This window comes from Selaginella moellendorffii, unplaced genomic scaffold (genome assembly GCF_000143415.4).
Source record: "Selaginella moellendorffii unplaced genomic scaffold, v1.0 SELMOscaffold_1, whole genome shotgun sequence".
NCBI lineage: Eukaryota > Viridiplantae > Streptophyta > Lycopodiopsida > Selaginellales > Selaginellaceae > Selaginella > Selaginella moellendorffii.
Window position 1 is genome coordinate 3,906,449 of NW_003314262.1, and position 12,470 is coordinate 3,918,918.

Consider the following 12,470-nt stretch of genomic DNA (forward strand, 5'->3'; position numbering starts at 1 on the left):
TCAGCCTGCTTATATCTTGACCTAGTGAGTTCTTTAAGGGTTAAAATATGATAACAATCTGGGTATATTTTAATTTCATTTTTATACCCTAAAATTACATTGCGAGGCATAGACTACGTTCATTCCCTTCATTCGGCAATCGTTTTTATCGTCTCAGCAATCCCCCGGCCTCTAATTTCCCATCCGGATCGTTCTATGCTAGAGTGTGGAAAGTATAACAAAAGACAGCTTCAAATCGGAGAATCTTAAAGAAATCAATAGTGTATTAAAAAATGATATATAAAATGCGCTATATAAGGTCAATAGGAAGACCGTACAGGATTTATTTTTACTTTCAAGTGAACTATTTAGGAAAATGTAGCCTTGAGCTGCCGAACTGCATTCTCATCAATAAAGAAGGTCTTGACGAGCACCTCGTCCAGGATGTCCGATCCAAACATGGAGCTTGCGATGATCTGGAAGCCCGGTGACTGCGAATCCAGCGTCACGATGGCCATGGCGGTGGTGTTACCAACGTTGAGCTGCCAGTGGATCAAACCCCGCGGGAAGATCATCACGTCGCCTTTGGAGATGACCCGAGCAAAGAGCTGGTTCTGGGTGGTGACGAATCCGGCGTACAAGCTCCCTTCCACGACGTAGATGATCTCTGAGCCTCGCGGGTGCGTGTGTGGAGGGATGAGACCGCCGGGAGCAAAGTCGAGCCTGCCTATGGCGAGGCCGAGAGTGTTGAGCCCCGGATAACTGTGGACGAAGCCAAACACCGCGTCGGCTCTCGATGGGCCGCTGGTGTTTGCGGAGTTTCGAAGGCCCGAGAAGATGAAATCCTCGGTGGTGGTGTTGGCTGCTCGCTTGCAAGGGTAACCATTGAGGGTGAGGTCCTTTGCGAGGTCGGCCACACAAAAGTCCTGGAGGGGATCGGCGTCGGAGGCTGTGATCACCTGGAAGATTGGTGCCGCGATGACGAGAAATTGGAGGAGTGTGATCATCATTGTGTTCTTGAGTGATCCCTGGAACTTGAGGAAACAAACGAGAGAGCAATGCTATGAATTAGAAGAGTGACCTCTTTCTTTGATTGAGTTGTGAGATGGTTGTGAAAGTATTTAAAGGATGGAAAGGCCTGGAGAAGGTTCCATGAAACACAGCAGTTGCGATGGGATCCGTCACTCTGTGTTTGACAATGTGGTGCTCTGCCCACGTTTTATATATTACTTCTTGTATCCTTTGAAGTGGGCCACTACTTATTGAATAAATCTTTGCAGCGTTAGTTGACTCACAATGTGTGTGATGTTTTTTTTAGTCTTAAAATCGGAAACAAAATTAGATATTCTAAAGAAAATCTGGAAGGTGCCAAAATTGGTAACAATCAATGCTGAGAAGGTTCAGATTCTGAAGTTAGTATGTTCTGTTGGTATTTTCTAAAGCCTCCACTGATCATGTTGGTATTATAACTCATAGTGCTGGAAGTGGGGAGAATTGTAGCATGGTTGAAAAGCAGCTACTTTGTCTGGCAAGGAACAGAACGGAGATTGTGGTTCTAGACGAAGCAATTGCCTCAATCGATGGTTTGGTGCCACGGAGAGAATCACAAGAAAATATAAGCGAGCATTCAAGGGAGTACTGTGGCTCACAAGCTCTTTACCATCTTGCGAACACAGACTGCATTTTGGTTCTTCAAGACAGTACGAGTTTTCCATGATTTTCTCTTTTGTTTCTCTCAACTCGTTTCTTTTTCTTTCTCGTGATATACAGGAGAGATAGTCAAGTAGACATGCTCTCAAGTAACCTTCCTTGGCATTTGCCACTTTTTTTGCAAGTCCATCAAGACCTCCAGCATGATTAGATCTTGCTTATTAAACATGTCATACATAACTATATACAGACAATTGTTTCAGAAAAAAAACAACATCCTGCTGTGCTAATGGTGAAATGAAACGAAAGTTCAAAAATATCACACCTTGAGAACTTTTACCTGTGGCCATTTTCACCGCACAAGATGCGACACATACAGTGGACACGAGCCGAGACCTCAATTTTGCCACGTATGGAAAGTCAAATTTGCCACGTTATACAATCCCCACTCCGTATAAATACCTGTGTGTCATTTGCCATCAAACATCAAAGAAGTAGCTCATTGTTGCACTGTTGAATTTTTTTCTAGCTAGCTCCCAGCTCAAAACAATGGCACTCGTCACAGGCAGCGGTATCGCAGCTCTCTCTTCTTCCTCGCTCATCTCCAACAAGATCCATGTCCAATCGCAATCATCCACAACCTCCATCGGGACAAGAAATCTAGTAGTAGTAAGAGCGTCCTCGAACAAATCAAGGGATGGTGGCGATGGCGGCATCAGTGGCGTTCTCGACGGCACCAAGAAGGAGATCACCCGCGAGGAGGTGCTCAAGAACCAGGCCGAGAACGAGTCGGAGAAGCGCTCCGTGTTTGGAGCCGTCCCATCGTCCGGATCCTTCTATCCCAGGCCAGAGGTCGAGAGGCGACCAGAGACTGGCGATCGATCGTTCCCCAGCTTGATGGCGTTCGATGGAGCCGGCCCGGAAACGATCAACGGAAGACTGGTAAGCGATTGGTGATTTTTCTTCGCGTTTTTTTCTAGATCAACCAAGTAAGTAACGTGAACTTGTCAAACAGGCAATGGTAGGATTGGTGTGGGCATTCGCGGTGGAGCGAATGACGGGACAAACGGTGGCGGAGCAGCTCTACTCGCCGGGGAGCACTGGTCTTTTCCATTTTCTGGCGGTGGCACAGCTATTCGCGTACGCGTCGCTGGTGCCCATGTTTAAGGGCGAGAGCCCGGACAGCAGATCGCTTGGGCCATTTAGAGCCATGGCGGAGCGCTGGAATGGGCGAACCGCGATGCTTGGCTTCCTCGCCTTGGTGATCACCGAGTTTTTCACCAAGACTCCAGTGTTTCACATGATGTAAATTTAATGGTTCCTAGTTTTAACTGTTCTAGATTTTCACTTCAGTCCATTGAAGCTATCATGTTTCTTTACAAAGATTGCTGCGTGAGAACGATGCTCTTTCGAATCGAAATTGACAAAGATTCTTGTCGCTAGAGTTCTCAAGCTCCAACGAAACACCATCCCCGAGATCCCCGCCCGCAAGAACCCTAAAAACTTGATGGAGCCACACCCTGGCAGTGTGTTCAGTCTGGAGCAGCCGCTGGTCCAGGTAGAGCAAGGCAGGGTCAAGAAATTCGGTGGCGATGGCGCCCTCGTGAGCGAAGACGTGTCACATTTCCTCCTGGGTGAGCTTCTTTTCGTGGCTCCTCACGGCTTTGCTCTCCAACTTACTCACGCGATTCTCTCCAAAGCCCGGAGAGCTCATCGACGGAGAACCACGGAAGTACAAAGCCAAAGCCACCTCCGCTCACTGTGAGCAGGAGCTTAACTACGTGATCAAATGCTACACTTGCGATTTCAAGCTAGACAAGAGTCTTCCCAGCGCTGTTCTTGTGGTGGTGCAAGGCGGGCGGGACGAAACCAAGTGGCCGGACTGCATGTACCAGGCACTGAGCCAGGCGGGCATGGGGGCAGCGATCAGGAACTCGTCGGCAAACAGGCTCCACTTGGTTTCGATCTCTGTCATTGGGGCTGTGCAGAGATCCATCCTCTCGGCTACGTGATGGTCAAGCCTGGCAAGCCCGGAAACAAGATCTCGAGCAGCAGCGTCAAGGAATTCAGACGTCAGCTTGAATCCAAAGGGACGATCAAAAGCGGTAGTGCCAAGCTCCTCTCGGAGAGCTTCCAGCGCTATCTAGATAAGAAGAGCTTGTTGGTGGAGCTGGAGGAACAAGTGAGGCTGCGAACTGAGGAGGCGGCCAGGGCACTCAACGCCAGGCTCGTTTTTGACAAGATTGTGCACAACGAGGAGATCGAACGCAGCTTCTCGCCTGTGACTGAGAAGATAAGACTGCTGCTCGTAGGAACGATTGTTTGTGACAGCACGGTCTACGAGAGCAGCATTCTGAGCTTCCCGGTGGCGCGCAAGGTAAGCGCCAATGACAAGCTTCTTGTTTCGGGTCTCCTCCGGATGTTTTTTGGCAACCGGGTGCTGCACTGGACGCTCCTCGGGATCCAGACACTGGTTGCCACACGCGACAAAGAGCTGGAAGAGAGAGTGGATGCTGTGCTAATGGCATAGCCTTTGTTACTTTGACGTAGAGTTTCGTGCTGCCGAGAATCGATAGCCATGAACAATTGAACAACCATCACGACGAAAGGGTCGAAGTTTGAGATCTTGCTTAGAACTAGGAGACCATCATGTTCGCTGCAAGGACATAACCAGCAGCTCCTCTCGGATCCTTGTCAATGACATTCTTGGCAGCGAAATTCCCAAACCCAACGGTCTGTAGCTCCTACATGCCCCCAAGAGGCACTTCCAGTCCACAGTCTCGGGCTCGAAGGGCATGGCTTTGAGCAGCTCCTGGGCAGAATGCAAATGCCCCCCCAAGACATCGATCATGCACGGAAAGTGGAGCTTCACGGGCTGTACATGGAAGTCCATCTCTATCGACACGAAGCAAGATCTTGCCGCGTAGACGCTGCCAACGTGGCTGCATGCCACGAGCGCACAGCCAAAGCATCCATCCACGGACACGTCCATGGCGTTCATGGAGTGGAAAATGTATAGTGCCTCGTCGGACCTGCCGTTGTGTGCGTAAGCTGCAAGCAGTGTGGTCCATGCAACCACGTCCCTTTCGGGCATACGCAGGACCCGCAACGACCAAAATGCCCATTAAGGGCAAATGCGGTCATAAAAGCAGTCCACGTCACCAAATCATGATTTGTACCGTCTTCTACACAGCCATTTTCCGCAAACGCGCTGACCATTGCCGTTTTTATTTCAGTGCTCTCAATATGTACAAGTTGTTTTGCCTCGTCTAGGTGCCCCATTTGGGCGTATGCAGAAATTAATGCGCATAATGGTAGTGTTTTGCTCCGGCATAGTCTCAAAAAGATTCTGGCTTAAGTATAAATATAAATATATAGGTTGGAAACTTAATAAAGGAAAAAAAATAAAATCCATTGATTCCATTTATTTCGAAATGTTTCGTTAAGAAAAGAATGAACATTCATTAGACTCTATTAAATGGAGTGGGCGAAGATTTTATTTTTCTTATATATGATGGATGATGGAACTATTGTTGTAATAGCCTATTGACTGCTTTCCATATTGAGTTTGGTGTTTCATTTTATTTGCATTTTTTAAAAAAGTGATACTTTTAAAAAATATAGCATTTTTAGTGTAGATGTTAATGAAAGTAAATGCCAAGATATTTTCATGTCTTTAATTCGTTTAGCTTTGTAATTTTTTTTTTATAAATTCATGATGCTCGGTAGAGAAACCTTTAGATTATTTACTAATTGGTAAAAGGAAAAACTAATTGCACTATATTCTTTACATAAATATATATGTTTATAATTTATATATTTATATATATAGAGAGAGAGAGAGAGAAAGAGAGAGAGAGAGTTTTATAATAAACAGAAAAAATGCAACTTATAAATAATTCACACAAATCCACTAAATCCATAAACAGCTGAATCAAGTCCAAGGGATTATAAGAAAATGATTCTTTAAACTTCTTATAATCATTAAATTTGAGGAGTCTAATTCTTATGTGTTCAAATAAATAAAGTGATAGTGGGCATTGGATCCCAGGCCTAGGCCAGGTTTGTTGATGTTTGGATGGCCAATCAATAACAGGCACACTGGCTAAAAGGGAAGAAGCTCATTACATGTTGTGGGTAAAATCCATGGATTAGAGAAAACATGCATTGGTCCAAGAATCACATTGCACCTAGGACAAGAGAAATCTACCCACTGCCCTGGATCCATTCCCAATAATATGTACTTTTAGCATTGTCAAGTGTGATGAAGGATGATTGTGTTGAGAATTGCATTGGGCTCATGCCACATAAAGTCTACAGTTGCCCACAATCATTTGGAATCAACATTTCTATGGTTACTACATCACAACTTGATGCTTCTACCTTTGGAATTGACCAGCACTAAAATTACTCCAAAGTTTCCAGGATCAAGACCAAGAAAGTAAGTCAGGTGCTGACATTGAGCGTCATCTTTGTAGCATCATGGCACTACTTTCACAACAACACCTCAACAAAACAACTTGCAACTACTCTCCACCAAGCTCCTAGTGAGCTGCAATTAATTATCAGCCATGGTAGTGCTGTGGTGGTGCCAGATAAACTTATCACTTAGCTTAGAAAACATTAGGAAGGTCCCGTGCCGAAAGAGGTGCTGCAGTGACTCTAAAGATGTCTATATGTCTTGAACAAACAGGTTATGCCTTTGAAAAATACTTGATAGCTTGTAGTGCTAAGTTGAATTTGTCAACCTGGTTGGAGCTGTCATTTAATAAAAGAATCTAATCCGATCAACAGTGATAAAAATCACTTTTTGGATATACCAGAAAAGTGATGTTGTCCTTGTTGACAAAGCTTAGGCTCATATTTTAAAAGAAATCTCATGTGGCTTGCTCAAGCCTCTCTTCCATAGCAAATATCTCCTCCTGTCTCATACCAATCACTGTGTTACATTTAATCCTTTTGTATCTCAAAAAAATTGACAGAAAACATATTTTGACATTGGTGGGAAAAGGAATACATGTGCCTTCCTTATCAATTTATGGGCTTTTTTCTTGACCAATGGCTCAAGAAGAGGATTGAGTTGCTTCAATTGTGGAGATTTGCCTATTAAAAATAGTGAGCCAAAGTTATTGTTTGCCAGGAAGGAGTTGACATTGAGGAGGGGAAAGTACTAAAAGATTTCCTTCGTGAGTTCATAAATGTTTTTGCATGAGACTACTTGGAGCTGAAAGGCATTTCACCAAACATTATTATAAAAGAATTGTTGCCAATTCAGCTAATAAGACTTGCACCTTCAATTTGATCAAGTTTATTATTGTGTTGCGCTCTGTGGGATGGATTCTCTTAGTTGTTCACAACCCTTGCTTCATTGGCATATCATCGACATCATTTGATGTGTAAGGAACATACTCAATGCTCCAAGATGACAATTGAGCCAAAAGGTGATGGTAGTTTCTTATGAAAAACTTGCAATCCAAAATGTTGAAACTGAACCTTCCCAATTAGCTGCTTGGAAAGAAGCAAAGAATCCAAGCGCATGTAAAGATGCTTGACACCAAACACAAAGCTTACTCAACTCCCAACAAAACAGCTCTATACTTGCACTCATTAGCTAAAGTTATTGTGATTGTTTGCAAAAATGAGTTAGCTTGCCATTATTGGATTTTTTCCCATCACAAAATAAGAAATGAGGACTAGAAAGTGCATTTGTTTTTTTTTTTGTCTTTGAGTTATGTTGTCCTTAATCTTTCCAAACACAAGTAAATTGAGTGCATTGTGAAAGATGTCTTTGTTGGATGAAGCTAACTTAGAAGACTGATCTTGAGAAGTTAGAGCATATATAACATCATTAGAAAGAGGGAATTCCTTTAGTAGAACTTGAATGTGTGATTACATAACATTCAACAATACTAAGAATCCCTTTGAAATGTGTATATGAATGAAGCTTTGCCAAATCCACACTAGATAACCAGCTCTCAATTGGATCCCAAAATCTCTTTTTAATCTTGTTTAATGTTTGAAAGTAGTCTTGAAATTTGTCTTTTTTTCTTTCTCATGATATAGGGGAGATAGTCCTGTTTGATGTGCCAGATGAGCTCTCGAGTCTTTCTAACGGCATTACATTAACACACTTATTCTGGAGACAAAAGAGCATCCCCATGTACGAATTTGATTGGAAAACGAAATGAAAGTCCCAAAGTATCACACCTTGCATTCTCTAGAGAAGTTTCACCTTCTGCCATTTTCACCACAAAAGATGTGCCACACATACGGTGGACACGAGCAGGATCTAAATTTTGCCACGTACAGTCCCCATACCGTATAAATATCTGTGTGCCCTTTATCTCAAACGTAAAAGAAAGTAGCTCATTGTAAATTCATTGCACAGTTGAATTTTTTGCTAGCTAACTTGCAGCTCAAAACAATGGCACTCGTCTCAGGCAGCAGCATCGCAGCTCTCTCTTCTTCCTCGCTCATCTCCAACAAGCTCCATGTCCAATCACAATCGCCCACAAGCTTCATCAGTACAAGAAATCGAGTAGTAGTAAGAGCGTCCTCGAACAAAACAAGGGATGGTGGTGATGGCGGCATCAGTGGCGTTCTCGACGGCACCAAGAAGGAGATAACCCGCGACGAGGTGCTCAAGAACCAGGCCGAGAACGAGTCGGAGAAGCGCTCCGTGTTTGGAGCCGTCCCATCGTCCGGATCCTTCTATCCCAGGCCAGAGGTCGAGAGGCGACCAGAGACTGGCGATCGATCGTTCCCCAGCTTGATGGCGTTCGATGGAGCCGGCCCGGAAACGATCAACGGAAGACTGGTAAGCGATTGGTGATTTTTCTTCGTGTTTTTTTCTAGATCAACCAAGTAAGTAACGTGAACTTGTCAAACAGGCAATGGTTGGATTGGTGTGGGCATTCGCAGTGGAGCGAATGACGGGACAAACGGTGGCGGAGCAGCTCTACTCGCCGGGGAGCACTGGTCTTTTCCATTTTCTGGCGGTGGCACAGCTTTTCGCGTACGCGTCGCTGGTGCCCATGTTTAAGGGCGAGAGCCCCGACAGTAGATCAATTGGGCCGTTTAGAGCCATGGCGGAGCGCTGGAACGGGCGAACAGCGATGCTTGGATTCCTCGCCCTGGTGGTCACCGAGTTTTTCACCAAGACTCCAGTGTTCCACATGATGTAAATTTTACTTAAAACGTAATTGCCATTCTTTGAAAGAATGCCAGAGCTTGATCCTGCCTGCTGGAATGTAATGCTCGCTGCTTATGCACTTCCACCATAGTGCCCAAGTCGGGCATCTTGAATATGCACAGGAACTGCTTGTGTACCTGTAGCGTATGCTCAAGCTGACTTGGCCGAGGAGAGAGACTCACCTGTGTTGCCGCACGAGCTCCTCTGCCACCATCCTGAGTGAGCTTGCCGTGCTTCATCTTAGCTGAACAGTTGCATCCTTTGGAACTTCCTTGTGCCTATAACCTCCCAACGATTGGTTTTATAAATATTGGCATGAGTTGACCCTTCAGCACCGACACAGTTTGACGTTTCTATTTACTCGGCTTGTGGCTCCTCAAAATTAATGTGACCTTGTGGCATTCAAGAACAACTATCCTGAGAATAACCAGTGGAGTTGTGATGGCATGGTGTTGATCGAGTTGATCAAAGTTTAAGCTATCTTTAAAATTTAGATAAGTATAAATATAAACATTTAAATAAAGGAAAAAAAAATAATATCCATTGATTCTTACCCATTTATTTCAAAAAGTATCGTTAAGAAAGAATGACTCTATTAAAAGGGGAAGATTTTTGCTTTTGCTTATATATAACTTGCTTTGAGTGATGGATGATGGAACTATTATTGTAATAGCGTGTTGATTGCTTTCCATATTGAGTTCATTTTATTTTCTTTTTTGTTTTTTGTAAAGAAAATCAATGATGCCCAAGGAACTTGGTATACATTAATTCAGCTCCATATGTTTTTTTCATCTAGTGGGTTGAAAAAAAATAGAAAGTAGAAATATTATCATTCCCTACTTTTAAAAAATATGGCATTTTTAATGTAGATGTTAATGAAAGTACTTGCTAAGATATTTGTATGTCTTTAATTTGTTTAGCTTTGTAAGTTGTTTTTATAAATTCATGATGCTCACTAGGGGAAACCTTTAGATTATTTACTAATTGGTTAAAAGGAAAAAAAAAGTGCACTAACTCCTTTCCATAAATATATATATTTATAATAAATAGAAAAAAATACAACTTATGTGAGTGAAATGGAATATAGAAAATGTGCATATCAATTAACCCAAAAACCATAGCTTATATACAAGAGCAAGTGGTCCGAATTGAAACCAATCCGAAGGCTACCAAAATCCCAGTATGCTAATATTAGTATATGGCATTGTAGCTATACACTTGGACCTTACATCATCCAGTCCTCTCGGAATAATGGAAGACCATTAAGGTTCTCTTGTAGATGGCTAGAATTTGGAGGAACATAAGAGGAGGCATCAGTAAATTTATAGATGGTATTAATTGTTCTTGATCCCTTTGTATGAAGTATTTCAACTGTTACACATGCACAATTTTTAGAGGATCGGTGTACTGGACGTCATGCCAAACCTCATAAACTTGTAGTCCAACTTGCCACAACACCCAATATGGTCATTTCCACTAAGCAAAAAGCCCCTTAGATAAACCACATACTATAAGATGGAAAAAACGGACTAACACCAAGTCATCCACTTTATACTTTGTAGGTGGATGATGATGACAATTGTAGCATTATTGTTGTCCCACTTGTATGTGGCCTAAGTGTTTGGCAAACTTTGTTCGGACAAGTGGAAGAATGCTCGTCAAATACTAATCCCACAACCTAGCATCAGTATCTCATGGCAATCACGAAGGTAAACCCAGCTCCATTGGTAATATTGGATCATGACCATATAAAAGTTTATATGGTGAAGCACCAGCAAAACTTTGCACCCCTGTGACATATGCATACCAAAGAGACGGCAAATAACTATCCCAATCCAAATGCTAAAAGTTTACGTACTTCGCGATCATTCATTTGAATGTTCAAACAATCCGTTCCACCAAACCGTCTGACTGTGGATGATAAGCACTCGTGAAAGTGTGCTATATCCCCAACTGAGACGTTAAAACATGAAATTCCTCAGCCATAAATGCGGGACCATTATCTGAAAGAATCCACTTCGGACAAGAATGCTAGAATACCACTCAATTAAGGAGGAAGTATCCAACAACAATTGCAAAGGCATTAGTAAGAGCACCAACTTCCACCCAATGAGTCAAATAATCAGAAGCAATAATAACATATTCATTGCCAGTAGTCGATTGTCGAAAAGGTCCCATAAGATCAAATGCCACTAACTCAAACGGATGGGAAATTGCAATTGACTCTAATCGTCCTTTTGTGGCATGAGGGGGAATATTACGAACTTGGCACCAAATGCAATTACGCATATACTGAATAACATTACGTTGCATCTCTGGCCAATAGAAAGACTTATATAGCTTCTCAATCACACGATGATGTCCCATATGCCGGCCTAGGACAGGAGAATTATGGTAGGCATAGAGAAACCATGGAATAAAGATGGAATGCACCACTAGCCATAAAGGATTATCAGAATCCGTCCCCACAAAATAAAAAAGGCCGTCTTTAAAGCGAAATAGAGAATGTAAATGCCGGAATGGCAAGTCATTAGCAAGTGATATAGGATTCTCAAACCCATCTCAAAGCCTTCGAATCCATGGCTCAATCTTTTGAGCCTCATGAACCTCATCAAGAGAAGGTAGATCTTGCTTTGCACCTTGTGGACACTGAACGTCAAGTACAGCAACTACTGATGGGACAGAATCCTCGTCTAGAAAATCCACAGATGTTGGAACAATAAGCTCGTCAGAAACATGAGAAGAGAGTGGAGAATGAAGAGGAGCTCGAGAAAGAGCATCAACATCAGCCATAGAACTCCCTAGGCGATGAACAACATCAAAATCAATATTTGAAGCTTCAAAGCCCACTGAGCAGTACGACAAACCAGGTTTTTTCACTTCAACAATGAAGTAATGGCAGCATGATCACCTTTAAGTAACATCCAAGAACCATGTAGATATATATGAAGTTTTTCAAAACCCCAGACTGCTACTAAACATTCTTTCTATGTCGTGGAGTAGTTCACCTCCGCTGATTGTAATGTACAGCTTATATATGCAATGGGATGGTGCTGATTAGGCACACTCGAGCTCTCTTGCACCAACACACCTCCAAGACCAATATTAGAAGTATCCACTCGCAAAATAAAAGGTCAAGTGTTGGTGAGCTTATTGCAGTTGAGTTGGATTCAAGTGGTTATTTGCCAAAATCAAAGGAGTTGTCAATAGCACTTTGAGATGCACGAATGCCCACTCACAATCCAGAGACAAAATGAAAGATGACGTTGATGACTTCAACAATGTTCGCAATGGTGCAGTACAATTAGAAAGATGATCCACAAAACAATTAAGATATTACACCTTGCCCAAGAAGAGCTGTACATTATTCATACACTTCAAAGTAGGGAATTTTAGAACAGTCATAAGTTTATTAGGATCAACTTGCAAACCCTCATGAAGAATATAGTACCCAAGATAAATCGTGTCCTTGGATCTAAACACGCACTTCGACCGCTTCAGCTTTAACCAACATCTTGTAGCCAATCCAACACTTTACAAACATCATGAACGTGCTCTTCCCACATCCCTTCCGAGTGGATCAAGATATCATCAATGAAGTCAATAGTCACTTCCGACATATCGCAAAGAACCTCATCCATCATTTGCT

At 42.8% G+C, this 12,470-nt stretch overlaps 3 protein-coding genes across 3 annotated transcripts; 2 read left to right on the top strand and 1 right to left on the bottom strand.

The window, feature by feature from the left end:
- Positions 1-239: 239 nt before the first annotated feature.
- LOC9657921 (germin-like protein 1-3) lies at positions 240-1,055 on the bottom strand. Its single transcript, XM_024682835.1, has one exon. It carries the CDS (start codon positions 987-989, stop codon positions 348-350), a length of 642 nt encoding a protein of 213 aa, XP_024538603.1. The 5' UTR covers positions 990-1,055; the 3' UTR covers positions 240-347.
- Positions 1,056-2,132: 1,077 nt separating this feature from the next.
- On the top strand, positions 2,133-2,966 carry LOC112349080 (early light-induced protein, chloroplastic-like). Its single transcript, XM_024682789.1, has 2 exons — positions 2,133-2,571; positions 2,645-2,966. The coding sequence occupies exons 1-2, from the start codon at positions 2,179-2,181 to the stop codon at positions 2,936-2,938; spliced, it is 687 nt and encodes a 228-aa protein (XP_024538557.1). The 5' UTR covers positions 2,133-2,178; the 3' UTR covers positions 2,939-2,966.
- Positions 2,967-8,045: 5,079 nt separating this feature from the next.
- LOC112349082 (early light-induced protein, chloroplastic-like) lies at positions 8,046-8,830 on the top strand. Its single transcript, XM_024682811.1, has 2 exons — positions 8,046-8,446; positions 8,520-8,830. The coding sequence occupies exons 1-2, from the start codon at positions 8,054-8,056 to the stop codon at positions 8,811-8,813; spliced, it is 687 nt and encodes a 228-aa protein (XP_024538579.1). The 5' UTR covers positions 8,046-8,053; the 3' UTR covers positions 8,814-8,830.
- Positions 8,831-12,470: the final 3,640 nt, after the last annotated feature.

What these genes read in the sequence shown, in the direction of transcription:
- LOC9657921 (XM_024682835.1), bottom strand. Translation starts at nt 989, where the DNA reads ATGATGATCACACTCCTCCAATTTCTCGTCATCGCGGCACCAATCTTC.
- LOC112349080 (XM_024682789.1), top strand. Translation starts at nt 2,179, where the DNA reads ATGGCACTCGTCACAGGCAGCGGTATCGCAGCTCTCTCTTCTTCCTCG. An exon ending in AAACGATCAACGGAAGACTG is followed by an intron (nt 2,572 to 2,644) that starts GTAAGCGATTGG and finishes CTTGTCAAACAG; the next exon opens with GCAATGGTAGGATTGGTGTG.
- LOC112349082 (XM_024682811.1), top strand. Translation starts at nt 8,054, where the DNA reads ATGGCACTCGTCTCAGGCAGCAGCATCGCAGCTCTCTCTTCTTCCTCG. An exon ending in AAACGATCAACGGAAGACTG is followed by an intron (nt 8,447 to 8,519) that starts GTAAGCGATTGG and finishes CTTGTCAAACAG; the next exon opens with GCAATGGTTGGATTGGTGTG.